This window comes from Protopterus annectens, chromosome 11.part0 (genome assembly GCF_019279795.1).
Source record: "Protopterus annectens isolate FY-2018-M chromosome 11.part0, PAN1.0, whole genome shotgun sequence".
In the NCBI taxonomy this organism is placed as follows: Eukaryota; Metazoa; Chordata; order Ceratodontiformes; family Protopteridae; genus Protopterus; species Protopterus annectens.
Window position 1 is genome coordinate 1,427,406,423 of NC_056745.1, and position 25,068 is coordinate 1,427,431,490.

The 25,068-nt window shown below is 38.0% G+C and overlaps 1 protein-coding gene across 2 annotated transcripts in view; it reads left to right on the forward strand.

Annotated features, from left to right (window-relative positions):
- Positions 1 to 25,068, forward strand: part of CFTR (CF transmembrane conductance regulator) — a 1,712,697-nt gene that overhangs the window by 1,604,285 nt on the left and 83,344 nt on the right. For both annotated transcript variants that reach the window (XM_044088720.1, XM_044088721.1), the window contains one exon: positions 23,815 to 23,904. In XM_044088720.1, the coding sequence (XP_043944655.1) occupies positions 23,815 to 23,904 (90 nt within the window). The remainder of the gene's footprint in view (positions 1 to 23,814; positions 23,905 to 25,068) is intronic.

Sequence of the window (25,068 nt, forward strand, 5' to 3'; positions counted from 1 at the left end):
TAATTACAGCTTCAGTCTTGTGTAGGAGTCTTATCAGCATGGCACATCTCAACTTGGCAATATTTTCCCACACTTCCTTGTAAAAGTGCTCCAAATCTATCAGATTGTGAGGGTATTGTGCGCAGCCCTCTTCAGGTCACTCCACAGATTTTCTATTGGACTTAGGTCTGGGCTCTGGCTAGGCCATTCCAAAACTTTAATTTTCTTCTGGTGAAGCCATTCTTTTGTTGATTTGGATGTATGCTTGAGTCATTGTCATGCTGAAAGGAGAAATTCCTCTTCATCTTCAGCTTTCTAGCAGACACCTGAAGGTTTTGGGCCAAAACAGACTGGTATTTTGAATTGTTCATAATTCCCTCCACCATGACTAAAGCCCCAGTTCCAGCTGAAGAAAAGCAACCCCACAGCATGATACTGCCGCCACCATGCTTCATTGTGGGGATGATGTTCTTTTGGTGATGCTAAGTGTAACCTTTTGGAATTGTGGCCAGAAAGTTCAGCCTTGGTCTCATCAGAGCATAACACATTTTCCCACATGCTTTTGGGAAACTTGAGGTATTGTTTTGCAAAATTTAGCTGGGCCTGGATGTTTCTCTGTGTAAGAAAAGGCTTCCGTCTTGTCAGTCCAGTCGTGGCGAGTACAGGAGATTGTCACATGTAGGACACAACCAGTACTTGCCAGATATTTCTGCAACTCCTTCAGTGTTGCTGTAGGTCTCTTGGGAGCCTCCCTGACCAGTTTTCGTCTTGTCTTTTCATCAGTTGTGGAGGGACGTCCATTTCTTTGCAACATCACTATTGTCCCATATTTTCTTCACTTTTTGATGACTGTATTCACTGTGTTCCATGGTATATCCAATGCTGTGAAATTTTTTTTGTACCCTTTTCCTGACTGATACCTTTCAACAATGAGATCCCTTAGATGCTTTATAAGCTCTCTGCGAACCACGGCTTTTGCTGTAGCAGGCAACTAAGTAAATGTCAGGAAAACCCTACTAGGAAAGCTGAACTTTATTTATTTTTTATTTATTTTATTTATTTTACATTTGTTGACCGGGCTAGTCTAACTGGATATATGTCCATTTTCAGTAGAGGCCAGGGGAGAAAAGCTCCAAGCATCAGCAATGACAAAGAATACAATATATAGTAATAGTCAAGTGAATTACAGTATATTGGCTACATTGGGCAGAACAAAAGTTTTACAGAGTAATTTAGTAGGTTTAAGCTAAGATCAAATACAGAGAGCAAAAAAAAAAAAAAACATGAATTATTTTTTTTTTTTCTCCAGTACTATGAAGGAAATTATTAATTATTGATAGATGACATAAAACAGTAGAGTAGAGAAGTATATAGAGAGCAGGAAGGTGAAAGAGATATCAGTCAGGATTAGACCAGGGACGAAGCCAGTGAGTTGTAAGATATTCTTTAAGATGTTTTTTTTAAAAAGAAGAGTGGAAGTAAGGGAGGAAAGTTCAGTTGGAAGCTGGTTCCAGATTTTACCTACTGTGTTTGGTGAAAAGTGAGTCCCCAGCTTTGTAATTTGATTTAATAATGGAAACTAGAAGCTTATTAGCTGAGCGTAGTGTTGCAAGATTTTTGTAGGGTGTAATCAGGTTAGTGAGGATAGGGGTATTATTAGGGTGGTGAAGGATCTTTTGGGTGATAAGTTGTTGACAAAGTAGTTGGTTCTGCAGTTCTAGCCATCGCAGTTGTTTTAGGTTGAGACAGTAGTGAGTTCTAAAGGTGGTGCCAGTGGCAAATCTGGCTATGTTATTATAACTGGTGGAAAGTTTGGTGAGGTTGTTTTTTGTTAGATTGGTATATATTGCAGAAGCATATAACAGGGTAGAGATAAGGTGGGTCTGGGCAATAGTTATTCTGGCTGAAGGGGAAAGGAAGGGTTTGATTCTGTAAAGGGTGCCTAGTTTTTTGTTGACAGACTTTATTGAAGAATTAATGTGGTCATCAAAACTAAGGTTATTATCAATTGTTACTCCCAGTAGATGGGTTGAAGTGTCTGGGGATATATTAGTTGCATTGTTAGAGGTTATTGTGAAGTGCAGTTGAGGTGACTTATGAGTAGGAGCAAAGAGCAATAATTTTATTTTTGTGGGGTTCAGGAGGAGGCAGTGTTGCATGAACCAATTTTCAACACTGTTAAATACTGTTTGGGTGAGGGACTGGAGAGAGGTTATGGACTTGGCTGAACAAATTAAAGTAGAGTCATCTGCATATTGTATGCAGGTGGCCTGAGGAATTTTGGTATGTAGGTCAGTAATAAACAGTGAGAAGAGTAGGGGTCCTAAAATAGAGCCTTTGGGTACTCCAGTGTGCACAGGGAGGGATTTAGAAAGATTATTATCCCACAGTACTGCCTGCTGTCTGTTTTCCAGATAGGATTTAAACCATTGTAATGCTTGTGGATCAAGAGATTGGGCTTTTAGAATGTCTATAAGCATGTTATGGTTGACCATATCAAAGGCTTTTGAAAGGTCAATAAATAGTGCAGAAGAAAAAGTGTTATTGTTACGATTTTTGTTTATGGAGTCAGAAAAGGATAGTAGGGCAGTTGTTGTGCTATGGAATGGCCTAAAGCCATGTTGGCAGTTGGCAAGTAGATTATTTTGGAGAAGGTGGTCAAGTAGTTGTCTGTGTATGCATTTTTCCATTATCTTAGCTATTGGAGACAGTAAGGCGATAGGCTGAAAGTTGGAGAGTTCAGTAGATGACCCACCCTCATGTAGAGGGATGATGTGGGATACTTTCCAAATGGAAAGGATTTTGCTTTCTAAAATTGTTCTATTTATAAGGATGGAGATGGGATAGGCAATAGCTTTCACTGCAATTTGCAGGTATTCAGCTGGATGACAGTCAGCAGAAGGGGTGCATGGTTTTAGTTTTTGAAGGAGTTTGCAATTGAGGGATGTAGGTACCGGTTGTATTAGAAAGGTTGGAGATGGAGTCTTAGTGGTATTTAATGGTGATGTGGTAATAGGCGGTAAAGTATTGGCTAGGGTTCGAATGGCTTCAGTAAAGTAGTTATTAAAAGCATCAGAAATTTGGTTAGAGTTATTTTGGTTGAATCCTGAAGGGGCAGGAGTTTTAGAGTACCCTGGCTGAAGAAGTTTGTATATGCCAGACCAGAAGTTTTGTGGTTTGTGTTGATGGGTTTGTTGGAGGTGAAGGTAATAGTCTTTTTTGTCTATGAGAATATCTTTCTTGGTGGCATTTCTTACCTGTTTAAAGTAAAGGTGATTTGATGGACATTTGGAGACTCTCCATTTGGCCCAAATGTTATTTCTGAGGAGGATCTTTTGCCTAGTTTGTTTTGTGAGCCAGGGGGCAATTTTGGTCCTTATTCGGGAAGAGCGATAGGGAGCGTGGTAATCTAGGATCTGAAGGAATCTAGTGTTAAAGTAGGTCACTCCTTCATCAAGTGGAAGATGAGACATAGGTGACCAGTCACATGCTTTCAGTTCATTTTGGAAGATCTCTGGATTAAAACATTTTTTTGGAATGGGAGGTTTTAAAATTATTAGTAGTTGGGCTATGGATTCTTTGTTTAATAATATAGGTTAGCATGTGGTCACTAATATCGTCAGGAAGGGTTTCTGGTTTATAAGTATCAAGGTGACTGTTGATAAGGATCTAGTCTAGAGTGGTTTCCTTACTGCTTGGCTTATGGATTCTAGTAGGAGTGGTTATAATTTGTGAGAATCCGTAAAGATTTATATGATTGGTAGGATTAGGGGAACTGCAGGTAGCCAAGTCTATATTAAAGTCACCTAATACAATGGTTTCCTGAGGTAGGTGGGTAGCGAGGTAACTAAGTAATTTTTCAAGAGTATTGATATTATTTCCATGGGGGAGATATGTGCAAATTAGATATATAGATTTGGAGTTGTTGATTTGAAGTTTGGCACTAAGAGTTTCTGAACTGGTATCTGATGGTAGGAGCACATTGAAGGATGAAACTTGGAGTTCAGATTTATACATAATGGCTACACCTCCACCCTTTTTGATTTTATGGTCACATCTCAAGATATTATATCCAGGAGGGGTAATCTCCTGGTCCAGAGCTGAGGGCTTTAGCCATGTCTCTGTAATACAGAGAATATCGAATGAGTGCACATCTAAGAGTGCATGTAGGTGGGTAATTTTATTGTTAATGCTACGGATGTTAAGGTGAGCTATTAGGGGTGAGTTAGAGGGTCTATTTAAGGTAGTGATAAGAGGAGATGTTAGGTTGTGTAGGTTAATGGGAATATCAATATTGGGGCCAGGGTTTGGATGAATATTACCATCCAATAGGGGGTGTTGTTGAGGATATTGTACAAACTTAAGGATTTTGTAGAAATTGTTTGGGGATTTTTTGATAAGGAAGTAAGTAACATGGGTAGCTCTATGGTATTTTGGTACTATATAGATAGAAGTGGAGGTTATGTTAATGAGGTAGTTTATGGGAGAAATTGGTAGAGTTTGCTGGTAGGGGTGGTGTTGTTCAGGAAGAGGGAAGTGTTCAAAAAGGTTAATGTGTATGGTATTGTGAGAGAAGCAAGAGTTGTAGTTGAGAGTAGTAGGTTTGTGAGTAAAGATTTGTGTGTTAGGGCCATTAGGATATGTAGCTAAGGAGTATGAGTATATTGAGGGAAGGAGTGTAGTAAGTAAAACTAAATGTGGGAGAAAGGAGAGAGTGCTTTAAGAGCATGAGCAGGTTGAGGGAAGAGGTGTACAGTTAAGTAAAAAAAGGTGGTTATAAGAGAGAAGCTGTATACAATTAAGTAAAATAAAGGTGGCTGTAAGCGAGAAGCTGTAAAATATAAGCAAAAACAGGAAGTGGTGAGGAGAGGTTAGGGAGTAAATTAAGAAAGGCAATTAGATTAATTAAGGAATTGTAGAGGTTAGGGGTAGGGCTGTTAAGTGGAGGAGCTATGTGATAGGACGATAATGGGAGGGGGTGTGGCTATAGAGGTATATGGCTAGGACCACTGGGGGTGGGTGGGAATTGGGGGTAGAGTAGGGGAGCAGAGTGAGCCCGCAGGGCGAACAGAGCGGGTTCAGACAGGTAACTGAGAAAGTCAGGGAAAAAAAGAAACAATCAGCAAACAGCTAACTACTTGGTGCCTTAGTTTATTTAGGATTAATCAGAGTCTCTTTAATTGATGGCAGGTGTGTACCCAAGAAGACTGAATACTGTAATGAAATCAAAAGGTGCTTCAACAAATTAAGGGTGTGCACACTTATGCAACCAGCTTATTGTACATTTATTATTTTTTATATTTTTCCCCTAACAGATTTGTTTGTTTTTTAATTGAATTGTCCAGGTTATAGGTCACATTAAAGGTGGGAAAAATTTTCAAATAATTTCTTGTGGTCTCTGTTTTTTATATCACAAAAAGCTGGCATTTTATATATATAAAATCCAAAAAAATGATGCAGTAGGTGAAACAATAAAGCCACAGAGGAGTGCTGACTTGTGTTGGAAGCGGAAGCTGTTTTAAAACTATCATTAAAATTTCTCACCTGATCCTCCTCTGTGGCTTTATTGTTTCACCTACTGCATCATTTTTTGTTTGGATTATTAGTTACATTGGTGCTTTTTGGTGATTTTCGTTGTTTTTTTGTATATATAAATAAATATATATATATATATATATATATATATATATATGGGTTCGTATCACTTCACCTAAAGACCATTTCACTGAAACTCATTTCACTGAGACCAAATCACCTAAAGTTCATTTCACCTAAAACTTATTTCACTGACAAGTAGTACTCTAATGCAAGTCAAAGGTATATGTTCTTTTCCCCACTGTAGTGCCATCCTGGTGTTAGTATATATAGTTGGGGGGTGGGGGATGCAGCCCCCCCCCCACATTGGAGAGTGTGGGGGGCACAGGCCCCTATCTAGTTGGCTTTTACCAAATAATGTAAAATAAAACCAGACAACATAAAACCAAAATAAGTGGGGGGCTACACCACCCACACCCCCCTAACTAGACACCTTAGACGGAAGCATACATATGCAGTGGAAAACCTCTAAATTCTTTTGCATGAAGCAGAGGATAGTGACATTTGATGACTACACTGTATGACTGTTTGCATATGGGCACTTAGAAAACAAATTAACAGAGATTGGTTAAGTATATAGTTGGTCATAAATGCCTGGGAGTCAAATTTAAGTTGTCCTTCTAGCTTCTTAACACGTGTTCTAGTATATTCTTGCTCATACTTCCAAAGATTATCACAGGTGTTCTATCGCAGAAAAAAAACAGGTTTATTTAACATATAGTTTAAAACATGATTCCTGTTTTAAAGTCCAAGCACTGGAGCTGTAATCCTCAGAATAGAAACACTGACACTGCAGATGCAGAGGAATTTTACTAGGTTCAAGTTTACTGTTAAGTTGGAGTTACTTCACTGACACTGCAGATGTAGGGGAATTATACTAGGTCCAAGGTTGCTGTTAAGTTGGAGTCACTTCCTTACTCCTCTGTACAGCAGTCTCAGAGTTGAAAATATGTGAAGAAGGAGTGAGTGAGGCATAGCCCTCCACATCGGGGGTACAGGGGTGTGAACCACCTGCAGAAATTGTACAATGAAAGTCAAAAAGCAGACCTGGAAAACCTCACTGGGGATTTTTGAGTAGTCTATATGCAACAAAACAGGATTATAGACAATATCCCCAGACCAGACATCCAACAAGATTTTAAGCAGGAGACCTGTCTTAAACTACAAGACATCTGATTCTACAGATGAGAGTTAATGGCCTTACAACCAATTTTAAAGATTATTGTTGTGCATTAGCAGTTCTGGTTATTTTTAGTAGATGAGGGACTAGCAGTTATCATTTCATCATCACCATTCAATCAGATTTGCACTTCTTATAGAGAATCTTTAAATGTATGTGAGAGTCACACTAGCAGTTCTGATATGGACCCTTTAAAACATATATGGGGGTCATGGTATCCATTTGAAATGTTGGGACTCTCTTTAGCAAAAAAAAAATTACATATAGCAAGTCTGAGATTGCCATTTCTTAGAATATTCCCTTTTGTCTGAGATATGGCATTCCCAGAGTTAGTATGTATGCATGCTGAAGTTAAACTGACAATTCTGTAGACTGCTTGTAGGTATGTTTACTCTATGTCATGGTGTGTACATCAGGGGATACAAAGGGGCTTGCCCCACCCCCAGCAAAGAAAGATTTAAAAGAGAAGTGCAATGTTCAGGGTTCATTTTTGTCCTGGATTTTATGTCTTTTTTTCTGAGTGCCAGCACTTGATGTTACGATTGCCAACATTTCAGTAGGGAGCATAAAATCAGATTACATCCCCAAGTAGTTAAATGGCAACTGTCAGTTGTGTGCTTTACCCTTTTACTGTGGTTACACAACTCATCATCCTCTTTCGGCTGTTCCCATTAGGGTTCGCCACAGCGGATCATCTGTTTCCATTTCTTCCTGTCCTCTGCTTCTTGCTCTGTCACACCAACCACCTGCATGTCCTCTCTCACCACATCCATAAACCTTATCTTAGGCCTTCCTCTTTTCCTGTTACCAGGTAGCTTCATCCTTAGCATCTTTTTCCCAATATACTCAGCATCCCTCCTCAGCACATGTCCAAACCAACGTAATCTTGCCTCTCTGGTTTTGTCTCCAAACCTTCCAACCTGGGCTGACCCTCTAATATACTTATTCCTAATCCTGTCCACCCTAGTCACACCCAGTGCAAATCTTAACATCTTTAACTCTTCCACGTCCAGCTCTAAATCCTGCCTTTTTGTCAGTGCCACTGTCTCCAACCCATATAACATAGCTGGTCTCACTACCCTCTTGTAGACCTTCCCTTTCACATTTACTGGTACTCGTCTGTCACAAATCACTCCTGACACTCTTCTCCACCCACTCCTTCCTGCCTGCACTCTCTTCTTCACCTCTCTTCCACACTCACCATTACTCTGAACTACTGATCCCAAGTATTTAAACTCATCCACCTTTGCCACCTCTACTCCTTGCATCCTCACCATTCCTCTATTCTCCCTCTCATTCACACACATATATTCTGTCTTAGTCCTGCTGGCCTTCATTCCTCTTCTGTCTAGAGCATATCTCCATCTCTGCAGGGTCTCCTCCACCTGTTCCCTACTCTCACTACAGATCACAATGTCATCTGCAAACATCATAGTCCATGGGGACTCCTCTCTGATCTTGCCTGTCAACCTGTCGATCACCATTGCAAATAAGAAAGGACTCAGAACTGATCCTTGGAGTAATCCCACCTCCACCTTATACGCATCCGTCACTCCCACCGCAGACCTCACCACTGTCACACTACCCTCGTACATATCCTGTACCACTCTTACATACTTCTCTGACACTTACGGCTTCCTCATACAATACCACAACTCCTCTCTAGGCACCCTGTCATATACTTTCTCTAAGTCTACAAAAACACAATGCAACTCCTTCTGTCCTTCTCTGTACTTCTCCATCAACACTCTCAGAGCAAACATTGCATCTGTAGTGCTCTAACCCAGTATGAAAACATACTGCTGATCACTAATCATCACGTCCCTTCTTAACCTAGCTTCCACTACTCTTTCCCGTAACTTCATGCTGTGATTGATCAATTTAATCCCTCTGTAGTTACTACAGCTCTGCACATCACCCTTATTCTTAAAAATCGGTACCAAAACACTTTTTCTCTATTCCTCAGGCATCCTCTCACTTTCCAAAATTTCATTAAACAATCTGGGTAAAAACTCCACTGCCATTTTACCTAAACACCTCCATGCTTCCACAGGTATGTCATCTGGACCAACAGCCTTTCCATTCTTCATCCTCTTCATAGCTATCCTTACTTCCTCCTTGCTAATCCATTGCACTTCATGATTCACTATCCTCACATCATCCAACCTTCTCTCCCTCTCATTCTCTTCATTCATCAACCCCTCAAAGTACTCTTTCCATCTGCTCAACACACTCTCCTTGCTTGTAAGTATGTTTCCCTCATTATCCTTTATCACCTTTAGCTGCTGCACATCTTTCCTAGCTCAGTCCCTCTGTCTAGCCATTCGGTACAGGTCCTTTTCTCCCTCCTTAGTGTCCAACCTTTCATGCAACTCTTCATATGCCTTATCCTTAGCCTTCGCCACCTCTCTCTTTGCCATGCACCTCATCTCCTTATACGCCTGTCTACTTTCTTCATCTCTCTGACAATCCCACTTCTTCTTTGCCAACCTCTTTCCTCTATATATACTCTCCTGTACTTCCTCTTTCCATCACCATGTCTCCTTGTCATCCTTCCTCTGTCCAGATGTCATACCAAGCACCTTTCTAGCCATCTCCCTTACTAGCACTGCTGTAGTTACCCAGCTATTTGGTAACTCTTCACTGCCACCCGTTGCCTGTCTTAACTCTTCCCTGAACTCCACCTCACAATTACCCTTTTTCAATTTCCACCATTTGATCCTTGGTTCTGCCCTCACACTCCTCCTCCTCTTCTTGATCACCATCATCATCTTACAAACAACCATCCTGTGCTGCCTAACTAGACTTTCCCCGGTCACCACTTTACAGTCTCCAATCTCCTTCAAACTGGCCCTCCTACATAAGATATAATCCACCTGTGTGCATCTTCCTCCACTCTTGTATGTCACCCTATGCTCCTCCCTCTTGTTAAAATACATATTCACCACAGCCATGTCCATCTTTTTCACAAAATCCACTACCATCTGACCTTCTGCATTCCATTGTTTAACACCATATCTGCCCATCACTTCCTCATCCCCTCTGTTCCCTTCACCAACATGCCCATTGAAATCTGCTCCAATCATCACTCTCTCACCCTTGGGTACAGTCATCACCACTTTATCCAACTCACTCCAAATGTTTTCTTTCTCGTCCATCGCACACCCAGCTTGTGGAGCATATACACTAACAACAATCATCATTACACCATCAATTTTGTTCCTTCAGGATAACTCCTACGCCATTTTTCCTCCCATCCACATCATGATAAAACAATTTGAACCCACCTTTGATACACCTAGTCTTACTAGTCTCCTGCACACACAATATACCAACCTTCCTTCTGTTCATCATATCAGCTAGCTCTCTCCCTGTACCAGTCATACTGCCAACATTCAAAGTTTTGACCCTCACTACCACAGTCCTAGCCTTTCTCCTCTCTTCCTGCCTTCGGCCATGCCTTCCCCCTCCTCTTCTTCTTCGACCAGCAGTAGCCCAATTTCCGCCAGCACCCTGTTGGCTAACAGTACTGGTGGCAGTTGTTGTTAACCTGGGCCTCGACTGATCCGGTATGTAAATATTTACTGGTGTCCGCATGAATGATTTGGCAAAGTTTTACTCCGGATGCCCTTCCTGATGCGACCCTCTCCATTTTTCTGGGCTTGGGACCAGCACAAAGAAATGCACTGGCTTGTGCATCCCCAGTGGCTGGGTTTTACTGTGGTTACACAACTACAGTATCATAATGTTATTCATGATAACACTGAATATTAACAGGAAAACTAAAGCGGAATGTAGTGTCTTAGTTTTAAAAATGTGCTGGCACCCCTAACTTAACTGAACTGCATTGTCCTTCTCTGTGGTGAATCATTCATTCATTCCTTTATCTATTGGTCCACTGCCAGTTTATTTATAACTGCCATGGGGGGCTGATGTCTCCCTTTGTACTTAGGTATTACATACAGAAAGCATTCTTAGGCATAATGTACAGAAGCTATTTCTGGGCAGGACGCCAGTTTATCACGTGACACATGCACACACTATCATACACAGTAAGTGTACCTACAGGCAGTCTGGAGAATTGCAATCTTAACTTTAGCTTGTCTTTAGGCTATGGCAGGAAAGTCGAGGACCATGCAGAAGGTACTGTGGACACAGAGAAGATATGCTGACTACACACAGAATGAACCTAAGCTTGGAAATGGAGAACCATGTGGTGTAAGGCTGCAGTGCCAAGTCTGCATCACACTCACCTGAAACGTCTTCATGTTCTTAGGTACTTACTAGGCTATCGATCATTTATTGATCAGTGACGATCTTTAAAAGTCTAGCCCTGCATTCCCATTAAAGTTTTAGCTGTTGTAATTTAAATGTGTATAACCCCAGCCATAAGGGGCAAGGATGCTAAACCAATAGTAAATTTGTCGTTTCCCATCCATTTCTCCAGATTACATTTGAATAAAGTAAGGGAAGTACTTTGTTTTATGTGGAGGGGAAGACCATTCTAAAAAAGTGGTATTGTATGTGATACATATCTGTCCCTCCAATATGTTATGTTTATGTTGTAGTAGCAATTATGATCTCGTGGATAGGTTATTTATGCCACCACTGGACTCATGGAAGTGCAGAAAATGTAAGAGTATAGGGTCTGTGGAGGCTATTTACTACAAGCAGAGATTGCCCCTCGGTAGCCTGTATGATACCGAGAAGAGGGGCAAGGCTTTCAGATGGTCAGTATAGTTTTTATGATTTAGACCCTCCAGTTTCCTTGGTGAGAAAGTGTTGTGGTCATTCCATTTGTGTTAGATGTTTGGACATGTAAATACCAGGGGGATTATACTCAACGACTGGCCTATTACATGACAAATACCGAAGAATGATCACATCCCTGGACATAGACATCATACCTTTAGAAATAAAATGTGTCGTGAAAAAGGCCTTTCTTTGAATAGTGTAAACATGGGGATCAAAGGACAGTTTATTGTCCACATAGTTTCCTGGGTTCCTAACTACCGGATCAATTTTCTGGGCTGTGTTGTTGATGTGATAGTTACAGGGGACATCATGCTTGCTGAATGAGACTATTATATAATTTTTGATATTTAGTTTTAGTCTTTGGTTATGACACTAGCTACTTGTTTGGGAAAGGCCCTTCTAGAGGATCTTGGTGTCCTCTAGAGAGTTTATGATGGCACCAAGTTTACAGTCATCTGCATACTTGGTCAGCCATAAACCCTCAACCTAATTTTGACCACTGAGAAGTAAATGCCAAAGAGGAGTGTCCTGAGGACTGAACCCTGTGGTACACCACTAGTGACAGGTGTTTTGGTGGTGGTAGTGCCACCTACTCTAATTACCTGGATCCTATTTATGAGCCAGTTTGCTATCCGTTGAGCTCATATTGACCCATATGGAGTGATTATTGTTGTTTTCTGGTGAACAAACTGCACATCAAAACATCCCCTTATTATCTTTAGGATAACAGTGACAAATCTCAGTGTTCCCTTTGCCCTCGGTTTGGACAAGCTATAGAGAAAAAAGCTTCAGAGAAATAATGCAAGCCAAGTAGGATCACCTACTAATAAAACGTAGAGCACAGACATATTGCATTTATTCAGGAAAAAGCTTATTGACTACCTAAAGGGAAAATACAAATGCTGCTACCTGTGTGCCAATGAGAAATATTTCCTTTCTGGAGAGATAAGATGGTGGTCATCCTGTAAACACTGTGTCAGTGCAGCTCTGATGAAAACAGCAGGGATACTTCAATTAAATCAGTGGAAACACGGTCAACTAATCTCCAAAATAACTTTAAAAGTTAGCTAAACCACTCGCTAGCCAGAAGGCTTCAAAATTGCTGAAAAAAAAGATAACAAATAGATAACCATGTAGAGACTTACCTCTGAGGTGTAGATGACTTCCCAGACTAAACTCTGATGCAACGGTCCATAAAACTGAGGAGCCATACATTAACAAGGGGACTGTCAGGATAGCAAATGAAACTGATACCTTGGACTTACAAATATCTAAATCTAAATTCTCAGCTATATCCAATCCAGAAAAGAAATTATTTCCAAATGACCAAGAACTACCTGACAAGCATAAGGCCAAAAGGATATTGCTAAACCAAAACTGGAACATTTCCTGGATTTGGAAGACTTAAAATGGCATTACAACCATTACAATCAGTGATTCAACAACTATCAGACCAACTGCAAACTTTTGGTAACATAATTATCTGTATAGTGGACAGATTAGAAAAAACAGAAGCTAAAGCATTAGAAAATGAAATAAAAAACAATCAGATATTAGAAACATCACATTCTAATACTAAAGCCATTCAGGAACTGCAACAAAAAATCCTATACCTAGATGCAAGAAGCAGAAGAAACAACATTTTGGTATGAGGAATACCCCCCCCCCCCAAAAAAAAATATGAACACTCAAAACGAACCAAAGTTTTATACCAAATTATTGTCTGTCTCCTAGAAAACCAGACTGAATCCAACCAGATCATTATTGAGTGAGAAGATCGTGCACTAAGAACACCATGGTCACAAGATAAACCGAGACAGGTATAAATGAGATTCTTAAATTACCAAGATGCCTTTAAAGTCTTAATGGCTGCCAGATTGAAAAAAGCACTAGCACTAATGGGAACAAAATTGCTTTCACCCAGGATTTACCATACCAAATTAAACGGTTGACAGAGACTGTCATGATTTTGTGCATTTTTGATTGCGAAGGGGATCAAGTTTCAGATGAGATACCTCTCTGCTTTGGTATTCTAAGAGAAGGGAAACAAATACTTTATGGAATCACTTAAAGATACACAACAATCCTTCATATATACTTTCAAAAAGATACCTGAATGAAGTTTGACTGATGAATCAATATAAGAAGACCACAAACCAAATACTAACGGGTATACTGGTAATGGTGGAAACCAAACTCTGTTAATCAAAGGCCTGTAAGTTGGGACAAAATGCTATATATAACCTGTTTTGTATTTTGATGTTATCTGCACTGGTTTTATACTCTTAATGACCGTGTGGTCACTGGGGTTCTATCTGTATATGACAGTGCTCTTTCAGCGCACTTTCTTCCATTTTTCATAAGGGGGTCCCTGTGAAAGTACTCTCTTGTATCGGAGCTATTCTTTCAATGTAAAAGTTAGCATTACGCTGGTCTTAAATGAAGTCTGCCTGTTCATAGCATTATTTGATGTCCACATACTGAATATCAGTGGAACCAAACTGCTGTAAGTTTGGGATAAAAAGTATATGTAATGTGTTTTATACTTTGATATTATCAGTGCTGGTTTTACACTTTAATTGATTGTGTTGGTCACCGGGGCATATACCAGTGTTTCTTCAGTGCACACAATTCTATTATTTATAGGGGGGGGGTCCCTGTGAAAGTGCTCTTATGTACTAGAGATATTTTTTCTATGTGAGATTTAGCATTAAGTTGGTCTTAAAGGAAGTCTGTCGATTATCAATACTATGTGATGAACACATACTGAATATCAATGGATATATTGTAAACACTGACTTCCAAAATTTGCCAACTAAATAATTGTACCTTTATGACAAATTACGGGTATAACTGCATATATGCTTTGTACTGGAGTTTTGTCTTTGCTGACATAATCATTATTAATGGTCAGAAGGTCTCTTGGGTCCTATATATACCCGTCAGAGTTTCTGCAATACACTTCCTGCTGTCTTATCATATTGTAGTACCTGCACAGTATTCTCATGTCTCTGAGCTATTTTCTATGAGAATGAAAGCATTAAAGCTGGTACTTGCTTTCAAATTCCAAATGTCTTTATCATTTGTAATGTACTGTAACTGATTTTATCATTCAGATAAAGAAGGAGAAACCAACAGGTTAAATGTTACCTGTTCTTGTATATTTGTTTAGAGTCAACCTGTTTGAATTTAAATACTTGTTTGATAAGTATCTCTGTTGCTTTTTCTATATACTACAAGTTAACAGTTCATAAGGAGGATATTTGACTTGTTTTTGCGGAGTTTTTGGGCTAGGCATGCTATTTTTGATCTACTTAAAATGTTTTTTATATTGAATTTCAGGATAAATATGTTGGACAATGGACACATATGGATGCAAGAATATAATGCTATTTACTTATATGGTTCTTTATATACTGTTGTTCATTCTGTTCTTGGCTCTTTTGGAGTGTGGCTAGGCACAGATTAGTAGCAGGAAAAGCAGAGTGCAATGTGTCATTTTCTTATATTTAAACTTATGCGATAAAAATGGTTCTTATGGTCTCTTAAAACACTATTTCACCATCCATTGTTGCAATTTTAATGGGAGTGTTAATGTGGACAGTTGATTCATAGAATGTGAAAGGTATACAAATGAAACAGAAAAGAAGCATATTTTTTTACTTAGCATTTCAATCAAAGGCTGAAATAATTTTTGTTCAAGAGACTCACATGATGTCAGGTCAGTGGACTCAAGAGTTGGGTAAAATGTGGATAGGGACTACAGTTGAATCAGGCACCAAATCAAATAGCACTGGGGTTGTAATTATTCTCAAAAAATCTTTAAAAGTTAATATATTACAGTGTAACTCAGGTGAGGAAGGAGGGCGGTATTACATAGTCTTAAAGAACTAATTTCTTGATAAACCTGTACTATTACTGAACTTATATGCACCCTGTACTAAACAGCATGAGTTTATAATGTCAGTTTATAACATTCTAAGCCAACTCCCCTAACTATTATTATATTTTAGGAGGAGATTGGATTGCAGTTGGTGATCCTATGTCTGATAGGGCTAGTAGAAGTAAATCATATAATACACATGCTTCAACAGCAGTTTCTGGCTTAAAAATAGATTTTAACTTATTTGACCACTTTGACTTTTAAAAGAGAAATGAAATATCAGAGAAATTTACTTTCTACTCACATTGCTATAAAACCTGGGTGAAGTGAGACAACCTCTTAATTTCAGAAATATTTTTGAGATTTCACATTAACTTCTATATCGAACCACATTTTTTTTAGGCTCCATTCTAGAATTACACTTACTGTTAATTGGTCCAGTGCAACAAATACCACAGAGAAAAGTTATAACTGGACTCTTAGCCCCTCATTACTCCAGAAAGATGATATTTTTAGGGCAATTAATGAGGTAATTGATGAGTTTGCAAACATCTCTTCTAATTCTTGTATTCCATTTGATGTACAGTGGGCTGCTGCTAAGGCCAAAATTAGGGGCATATTTCTCAATAAAGCAAATTAATATAACAAATATATATAGCTCAAAGGAAGTAACATTGAAGGGGAAAAATCAACGATCTTGAAGAGGAACTTTGTAGAAATTATAGCTCTAAACAGAAAAAAATGATCTTCAGAAAGAATTTTACCTACTTTATACAAAGCAAATATCATTTAATAAAATGAAAATGGTGGCTAGATATTCTGAATGGACACATGTTCCATCAAAAATACTAGCGAGAATCATTAATATTAACAACACTTCTCCATTAATAACCAAAATCATATATCAAAATAAGACTTACAACTCAACTACTGAGATTATTCAGATTTATGCACAAATCTATTCTCAAACATATAGAGAGCAAAACTTCTATACTTCTCAAGAAAAAGGTTAATTTCTAAACCAGATAGTTTTTTTTTCCAAATGTAGCCATAGTCAACAGGATCTTCTTACAACTCCTTTCACTTTACAATAAATACTATACATAGTAAATAATCTTCAAGCGGGCAAAGTCCCTGGACCTGATGGATATACAGCAACGTTTTATAAAACTTTTAGTCAAAACATTTAAAAAATCCTATTGCATCTATTCAATTACATTAAAGAAAATGGTATAATGGACCTGTATTTAAATAATTCTAAAACAATCTTTATTCCAAAGGAAAGTACTGACACTAAAGCCCCATCAGATTATAGACTGATTTTCCTTATACACTTAGACATTAAAATATTTGCCTCATTATTGGCAGATTGAAACCATTACTACCAAGTATAATTTCACTTAACTAAAAAAGCTTAACTAAACACAAAAAACACCTGAGAATGTCACTAGTGCCTTTAATAATTTCTTCACTGAAACAATCCAGTCTCTCGCTAACCAACTCAATCCCATACACTCTAACTCCACCACTAATACACCCTTGACTAGCTCCTCCACTAACACATCCACTACTTATCCTCCCTTCAACTTCTTAAACATACCTGCTGATGCCATATTATTTCCCATATCTATCCTGATCAATAGGTCCCTAACTGCCGGTTCTGTCCCCCCATCTGGAAAATATCCCATGTTATCCCACTCCACAAAGTTGGAAGTTCCACAGAATTATCCAGTTATAGACCCATCACCATTCTTTCACCACTGGCCAAAATAATGGAAAAGTGTGTCCGCAAACAAATTATGTACCATCTCATACAGAACCAAATACTGGCTATCTCTCAGCATGGCTTTAGGCCACATCATAGCACCACCTCTGCTCTCCTTTCCTTCACCAAAGCCATAAATCTAAACAGAAATAATAACTTGCTGTCATCAGCCCTCTTTGTAGACCTCTCGAAGGCCTTTGATATGGTCAATCACCAATTACGCATCCACTCTCTGAAATCTATTTCCCTGGACAACCAATAATATACAGTGGTTCCAATCCTATCTTAATGGTAGACAACAAGTAGTACTATGGCAGGGCAATCTCTCCACTCTGTTACCTCTCATTCTTGGAGTTCCTCAGGGCTCTAGTTTAGGTCCACTACTCTTTTCTGTCTTTATCAATAACCTACACACTGCCATCCCAGATGCAACCTGCATCCAGTATGCAGATGACTCCACTCTGATCTGCTCAGCCTCCTCCCCAACAGCCCTACAAACCTTAACCCAGAATACATTCAGCACAGTTCAAAAGTGACTCTCTAATCACTGTCTTCTGTTGAATCCCAGTAAGACAAAACTGTTACTCTTTACCCCCACTTGTAGGTCCTCCCCAATTTCCTTTACTATAACATCAAACAATAGTACCTCTACTTCAGCAGATATCCAAACTAAGCTCTTAGGGGTAATAGTAGATAATAATCTCAAATTTGACCGGCATGTCAACAAAAAGCTCAGCTCACTATATAGAAATAAACCTTTTCTAACCCCTATAGCTAGAATTGCTATCGCCCGCTCTCATCTTCTCTCCACCCTTCTATATGCTTCCCCTATACTCTGTAGCCTAAACAAATCAGAGCTTACCAAACTCTCTCACTGTTACCACCATATTGCCAGCTTCACCACTGGATCAACATTTAGAACACATCACTGCCACAACCTCAATCTCCTAGGGTGGCTAGAACTGCCAAGCTTAATTCAGTTCAGTCAGCTATAGTAGCACATAATATTCTCAACCAACCCGAAAACACCCCTGCACTTAAAACTATCATAAAAACACACAGTAACTCCAGACAATTACGCTCATCCAGCAAGCTGTTAGTTCAAATACTGAAAGCTAATAACTCAGCTGGTGATTCCCTGTTTGCCAACTCTGTTGAGAAGGCTTGAAACTTACTTCTAGTGGACATTACTCTGGAACCCTCTCTAAGCCTCTTTAAAAAAGGCCTCAAACAGTATTATAAGAGGCACTGGCTCTGTCCATGTACCAACCCTGATTAATCCCCATAACAACTCCCTAAATTAACAGTACTGTACTAGTTTCTTGCTCACAAATGCTTGCAATGCCAGTCTTGTTCTGTACATTTCTTTGTAATAAATTGTTGCTGTAATCCACCTGTTTAATATTTTTATATTCTAGTACATACTGTTAAAATTGTAGATCCCTCTAGAGGGACACACCATACTTACTTGTAATTTTTGCTTATTTATGTGTTGCTTGGGATGTCTGTTTTTATCTGCACAATTGGAGATTTTCTCCCTTGTTAAAATTGAATGCCTAACCTTTCTTACTTTGTAAAACCCTTAGCATGTATGTATGTTTTTGTCTGTATGTTTGGAGCTTTTCTCCCCAGGCCTCTGCTGAAAATGGACATGCATCCAGTCGGACTATCCTGGTCAACAAATGTAAAATAAATAAATAAATAACTAATCAGGTTTTTTTCGGGGTAGACAAACCTGTGACCATACGTTAACTCTGGACACCCTGATTTCTCCATCTAGTTGAAATAATAATTCAATATTCGCACTTGCACTTGATGTTTCCAAAGCTTTTGATAGACTCAACCTAGATTTTTCAATGATGCTGTATTTTGGTCTACCGCAAACTTTCATTAACTCTTTTGAAATTCTTTATGCAAATGCACACATGACTTTGCATATTAACAAAACTGTTTCTCCTCCAATAAAAATTATTAATGGAACAAGACAAGGTTGCTCACTATCCCCATATTTATTTAATATCTATATTGAATCGCTCTTCCTTCTTATACAGCAAAGAACGTTTCACTATCTTCCTACAATAAATAATACAGAGCTCACACTAATGACCTTTGCTGATGACTTAAAACTTTACATTACTTTACCTAATACTGATCTACCCAAAATTCAGCATTCTATTGAAACATTTTCAAAAATTTCTAATTACAGACTTAATATGAATAAATCATCTATTTTTCCTTTAAACCTAAACTACAACTTAATTAATTACTTTCCAGAGTCTGGAATTAAGTTAAATGACACTTTGAAATATTTGGGTATACTTTTTTTGTCATGACCCAAAAAAGTTTTGCCAGATTAACTTTACGAAACTTTGGACAATAATTGAACAGGATATCCTTAGGTGGAAAACATTAAAATTCCCTCTGTTGTCAAAGGTGAGTATTATTAAAATGAATATACTACCTAAATTACTGTTTCAGTTTAACGCAACTAATATAATAATACCTAAAAAATTTCTTTGGGAATGCAAATAAATCCATATTAGCTATCAAAAATTGATTTATCCCAAAAAGATTGGTGGTTTGGGTCTCCCAGATTTTAAACTCTATTACAACATAACAAATGCTAATAGAATTATAGCAATCTCTGATTATTGTTCAGCTAAAACAAAACGGAGCCCTATTTGGGTAAAAGCATGGTATAATCTAGTAATTGATTTCAAAATCAACCCTAAGGTCTTACCCTTCCTCAATAAAGAAAATATGGATCAAATCAAACTAAATAACTGCCTAAAAAGTATGATAACTGTCTTGCAAAATATTATTGAATCACTAAATTTAATCCCTTTTAACATTTTCCAACCACTCCACTTCAGTCCAAATCTTAAATTAACTCTGTGTTAAACCTGAATAATTGCGCCTTAATCAGAGAAATGAAGATAGTAAATATTTATTATTATAAAAATCGTTCTACTATTGATCTCACAATTGCATTAGACCTTCCTAAAAGCTATCTAGTTATACTAAGACAGATTAAAGAAATGATATAAGCCCTATTAGAAGATCCAAAAAATAGATGAAAAGCAAAATCTGTGCAGAAAACTGTCACTGGTGTGTAAAAGTCCAAAATCCAAAAAACAAATGACCAGATAACAAGAAACCTCAGAGAAAAACTTTATCTTATAGTTGAGTGCTTTCATCTTAATAAGACATCATCAGAACCACAAGCCATTTAAAAACACAAGCCAGTTATAAATTTCTAGGCAATGCACCCCTGTGAAAATTACCAATCTGAATACAAAATTGCAACCAGCCCACCAAAATATTTAAAAGGAAAACCACATAAAAAGACTGTAGCATAAAGACATATACATCATAGCAGTAAACAAAAGAACTTTGTTATAACTTAGAAGCTCTAAGTTTGAGTTCATTAGAAATAGAAATGGCTTAATTTAAACCAGGGAAAGCAGTGGCATCAAGATGAAGCTGCCAAAGCATTTCCTGATGTAATAACCAATTTTGCCAATCACCAACATATGTAGTTGCATGTGTTTTTCCAAAACAGAAAATTTGAACTTCGAAAAGTTTGAACAAGTGGAAGCATGTCTGGCTAGAGCACTTGTATTGTCTATTTTAGTTATATTATAGATATGCTGGTATATCTTCTTATTTAAAGCATTATTGGTCTTTCCAGTGTAGAATGCTGAACAAGAGATGAAAGCACTCGACTGTAAGATAATAAAGTTGTTCTCTGAGGTTTCTTGCTATCTGGTCATTTGGTTTTTGGATTTAAAAAATAGATGATTATAATATAAATCATTCTAAGGAGTTATGGAATATGTTCACACTTAAAAAGAAAATGCCAACAAATACATATAAATTAATTACATCTATTAAATATCAAGATAATATCCTATACTCAGACTTTTGGTCCAAGATGCAATCTGTAATTCAGTGTAACCAGAAATGTCAATCAATTCAGCTTTCTTTAAAACTAATCCCTTTTAAACAACTCATGCATAACCTATTCGTGATAGTTAGTAATGCCTATGTAACTCCTGTGGGTGGTGAAGTTGTGTATTGGTTAGTGTTGTTGCCTCACAGCAAGAGGTTCTCTGGTTTAATTCTCTGCTGTTGTGCCTTCTGTGCAGAGTCTGCATGTATTCCCTGCATTTGCATGGGTTTCCTCTGGGTGCTGCTGTTTCCTAACACATTCCAAAGTCATGCAATAGGTGGCTTGGACACTCTAAATTGGTCCTAGGTGTAAGTGTGTGTGCAAGTGTAGGTGGTGCACCCTCCAAGGAGGGTTGAGCTTTGGGCTAGCAACCTGCACCTGTAAAACCCTTAACTGCTACACAAACAATGAGTACTGAAAGGTGCTTGTTGCCTGATGTACCACATGGTGTGTAAACGGGAAGGAGGGAGAGAGAGAGATTTAACTCTTGTAAAACTCAATAAAGATCATTCCACATTTTCTCCTGTTTATACTGTCAAGAGCAATGAGTTGACATTTTGCACATATTCTGGAGCTGTAAATGTTCAGTTAAGCTATGGTGTTCACTAAGGGCCAGACTTGAAAAAAATGGGGTATGAAAAAACGACTGTGTCTTTGGAATTCGCTGTTTACACATTCCCCCTATGGATCTATCTAAACAAAAACTACAGATCCTAATTACTTTTTTTCCATTGATGAAGCTATATATCTCACAAAACTGGTTGACAAATCAAATGTATCATGGGATGGCTTTTAACATATGGTATTTAAATATATAACATACAAATATATAAATAATTCTCAATGTCTATAAATTTGCAATTAATTGTCATTGTCTACAAAAGTGTAAGCCTCACTTCCGATACAAATATATAAAAATGTAAATATAGTGCTGTTACAAAATTATATAGAACATGTCATATACTGATCTCCCTTTTTGTAATGCTTGTCCTTGTCAAACTATATACATCTTGCTACTGATATTCTGAATTTAACAACTTATTTAATGCTCTTATACCAAATGACATCTTTTATTTGTGAACACCTTATCTGTGGGTCATGGCTGAGATTGGTATATGGAATAGCCCGCTTACTTAGCTAAAAACTGAATAAATGAAACGAATATGTAACATTCTTTGAGTTCACTCGACCTTCATGTAAAAATTGCATACTTGAATAAATAAAGCTCCATTTGGACATTCAGTTCTCAGCAAACTGCCTTGATGTAATAAGGACCGACAGACTAGAGACCACGTTTATCTATTTATCTGTTTATAAATTACACACACACACACACACACACACACACACACACACACACACACACACACACACACACAGATAAATAAATACACAGAAACACTAACATATGTATATTCCTAAACTGTCCCTCTGTTTTTTCCCTCTGTAATAAGTGATTACAATAAATTCAGTGTTATGCATTTTTGCACTATAAGACATGGCTACTCTGTAACCCATTTGCTGGACTACTACTTGTTTGGGAGTATTGAGTTCCACACTGATGAATGGGAGTAGTTTGATCTTTTTTTCTGTAATAAATTAGGTCTGTTTTATCTTGAAATATACCAGCAGATCAGAACAATGTACTCTGGAGTTATCCAGTGAGTGTAATGGCATTTATCACCTTCTTAAAATCTGCTCAGAACTGCTTTAACGTAGGGCACAATACATCAATATATGTGCTAACTTTGAGTTGTGTCTGTCAGAGATGCTTAATCTTAATGGATTACACCCATCTATACTCTTCACGTATTGATGGCATGTATGTAATTAATAGAATTAAAAGTTAGAAATGTTGTAACTTGGTTAATCGTATGGCACCTTGTGGGTGGCCAGAGTAACCCATAATATGCTCCAGCCCCATATCAGTTCCAAAATAATATATTTGTCTCCAAAACAATAGGAAATAAAAATGCCAGTATATATATAAAACACAGAAAATAACATTTGTCATTGTTGCGATGGTTGGGCCTTCTTATGTAATGACATAATGTCGTTTTCATTGTTTTTTTTTCTGTTATTTATCTGCTCTAATTTGCTAATCTCTGAAAACATCCCTAAGATAGTCAAACAAATAGCTTATGGTTTAGTAGTAAAATTGTGTCAGTATGACTGTGAAGGAAAGCCTGAACTAATATGTCAGGTACAGTATTACAGGAAAGTTGCAAGGCTTTGGCTGCATTCAGTCTGAATGCAGGTATTTCTCAAAATGTGGAGAGAAGTTCCAGTACAGAGTGCAGAAAACTAGCTAAATCTCATAGATTTGTGGAGCTGACTGTCCAGCTTAGGATCTACTGGCTTTCAGATATAATGCACATCTAGTATAAAACAAGGGCATTAAACAGATTTGTACTAGCTGGCTAGGAAAGGTGCATGATTTCTAAGTTGGAGTGGTAAGTGCTGATAGTTCTGTTGCAGCTGGTAAAATTTGTTTTCTGAAGCAAAGTTCTTCAGTCTTTTGTATACTGAAGTACGTGAAATCACTTTAAGGTATTATAGCACTTCTATTTTTGCCAGTATGAGTAATGTACGTGTGTGTACAGGTATGGCTATCAAAACATAACCTCACAATGCTATTGTTTTCTCTAATTCTTTGATTTTGTTAGCCAAGAAAATGATTAACTGTAAACGTTTGTTCCTAACAGAAAGTTTTTATATTTACTGGAACATTTCGCAAGAACCTAGATCCAAACGGAGAGTGGAGTGATGAGGAAATATGGAAAGTCACAGAACAAGTAAGTCTTTTAATGTCCCAGTATATGTATAAATTTTCAGTTTGATTTTGATTGGTTCATACCATTTAGCATTTCCTTCAGTCTGGTATTTTTTTTTTTTTTATATATACAAGTCAGAGGGGTCTATATTAGATAAACGAAAGTTTATCTAATCGAATGCTTACATGAGCAAAAATCCAGGAACTCGAAGCTGCACCCCCCACCCCCCCACCCCCCCGCTAAATATATATTCTAACTCCGAGATCGCACTACAGTGAGGAAAGGGCAAATATTGCCAGCTTCACTGTACTGCGATCTCACAATTGCGATTTCGAGTTCCACAATTTTCGCTCATGTGAGCGTTCGATTAGATAAACTTTCGTTTATCTAATATAGACCCGGTCAGAGAATATTTCTTCATGCTCTGTTCTCTACTAAAAGTTGCATGAAGAAGTCTGTTTTAATTGTAAAAGTGTGAGATAGCAGGTTTGAAAAACTGGCCAGTGTTATGTAAACAATGATTTTAGGGGAACAGCTACAGAAGCAAATGATTTAATTCTTACACTGTAAAACGTTCCTGACTTGAGATGTTTTATTTTCCTTACCAGTTTTCATCACTTTTCAAATGATCAGAAATGTCAAAGTTTCTAAAAAGTAACCATTCATTCCAAAGCACACTAACAAAATATTTGTGAAATGCCAAGGTGCATTTCAGGTGTTAGCCATCTTTATGTTTTGCAATTGTGGCCTCAGACTATGATAATTAACTTCCACTAACAGAGGGTTTTGCTTCTATCTATCCTGCGTATGACCTTAGTTAGTAACTGAGTTATGGTTTGGAGGGGCTAGCTTTGGGTACTGAGATGGAGGGGCTGCTGAAGGCACTGAAGCTTTTCCCCACAGCAGAAATTGGGTGAAGTATAACCAACAGGTACTGTATGCTGATAGGCTGGAACAGGATGACTCCACCAATGGCATGTGCACACCCACTGACCTGGCACCAGACCCCTCAGCTATCCCTGATTTTTTGGTATGCCCCTGATTTTGGTTCAAGATTGTGTTCATTCCTTCCTAAAATCAGTGATTTTTTGTGAAAAAGTTGGGGGATTACCTGCAAAATAAAAACGATGCTTCATTTCATTCAGAAAATGCACTTTAATTAAATGTTTGCATTCTGTCTGCTTT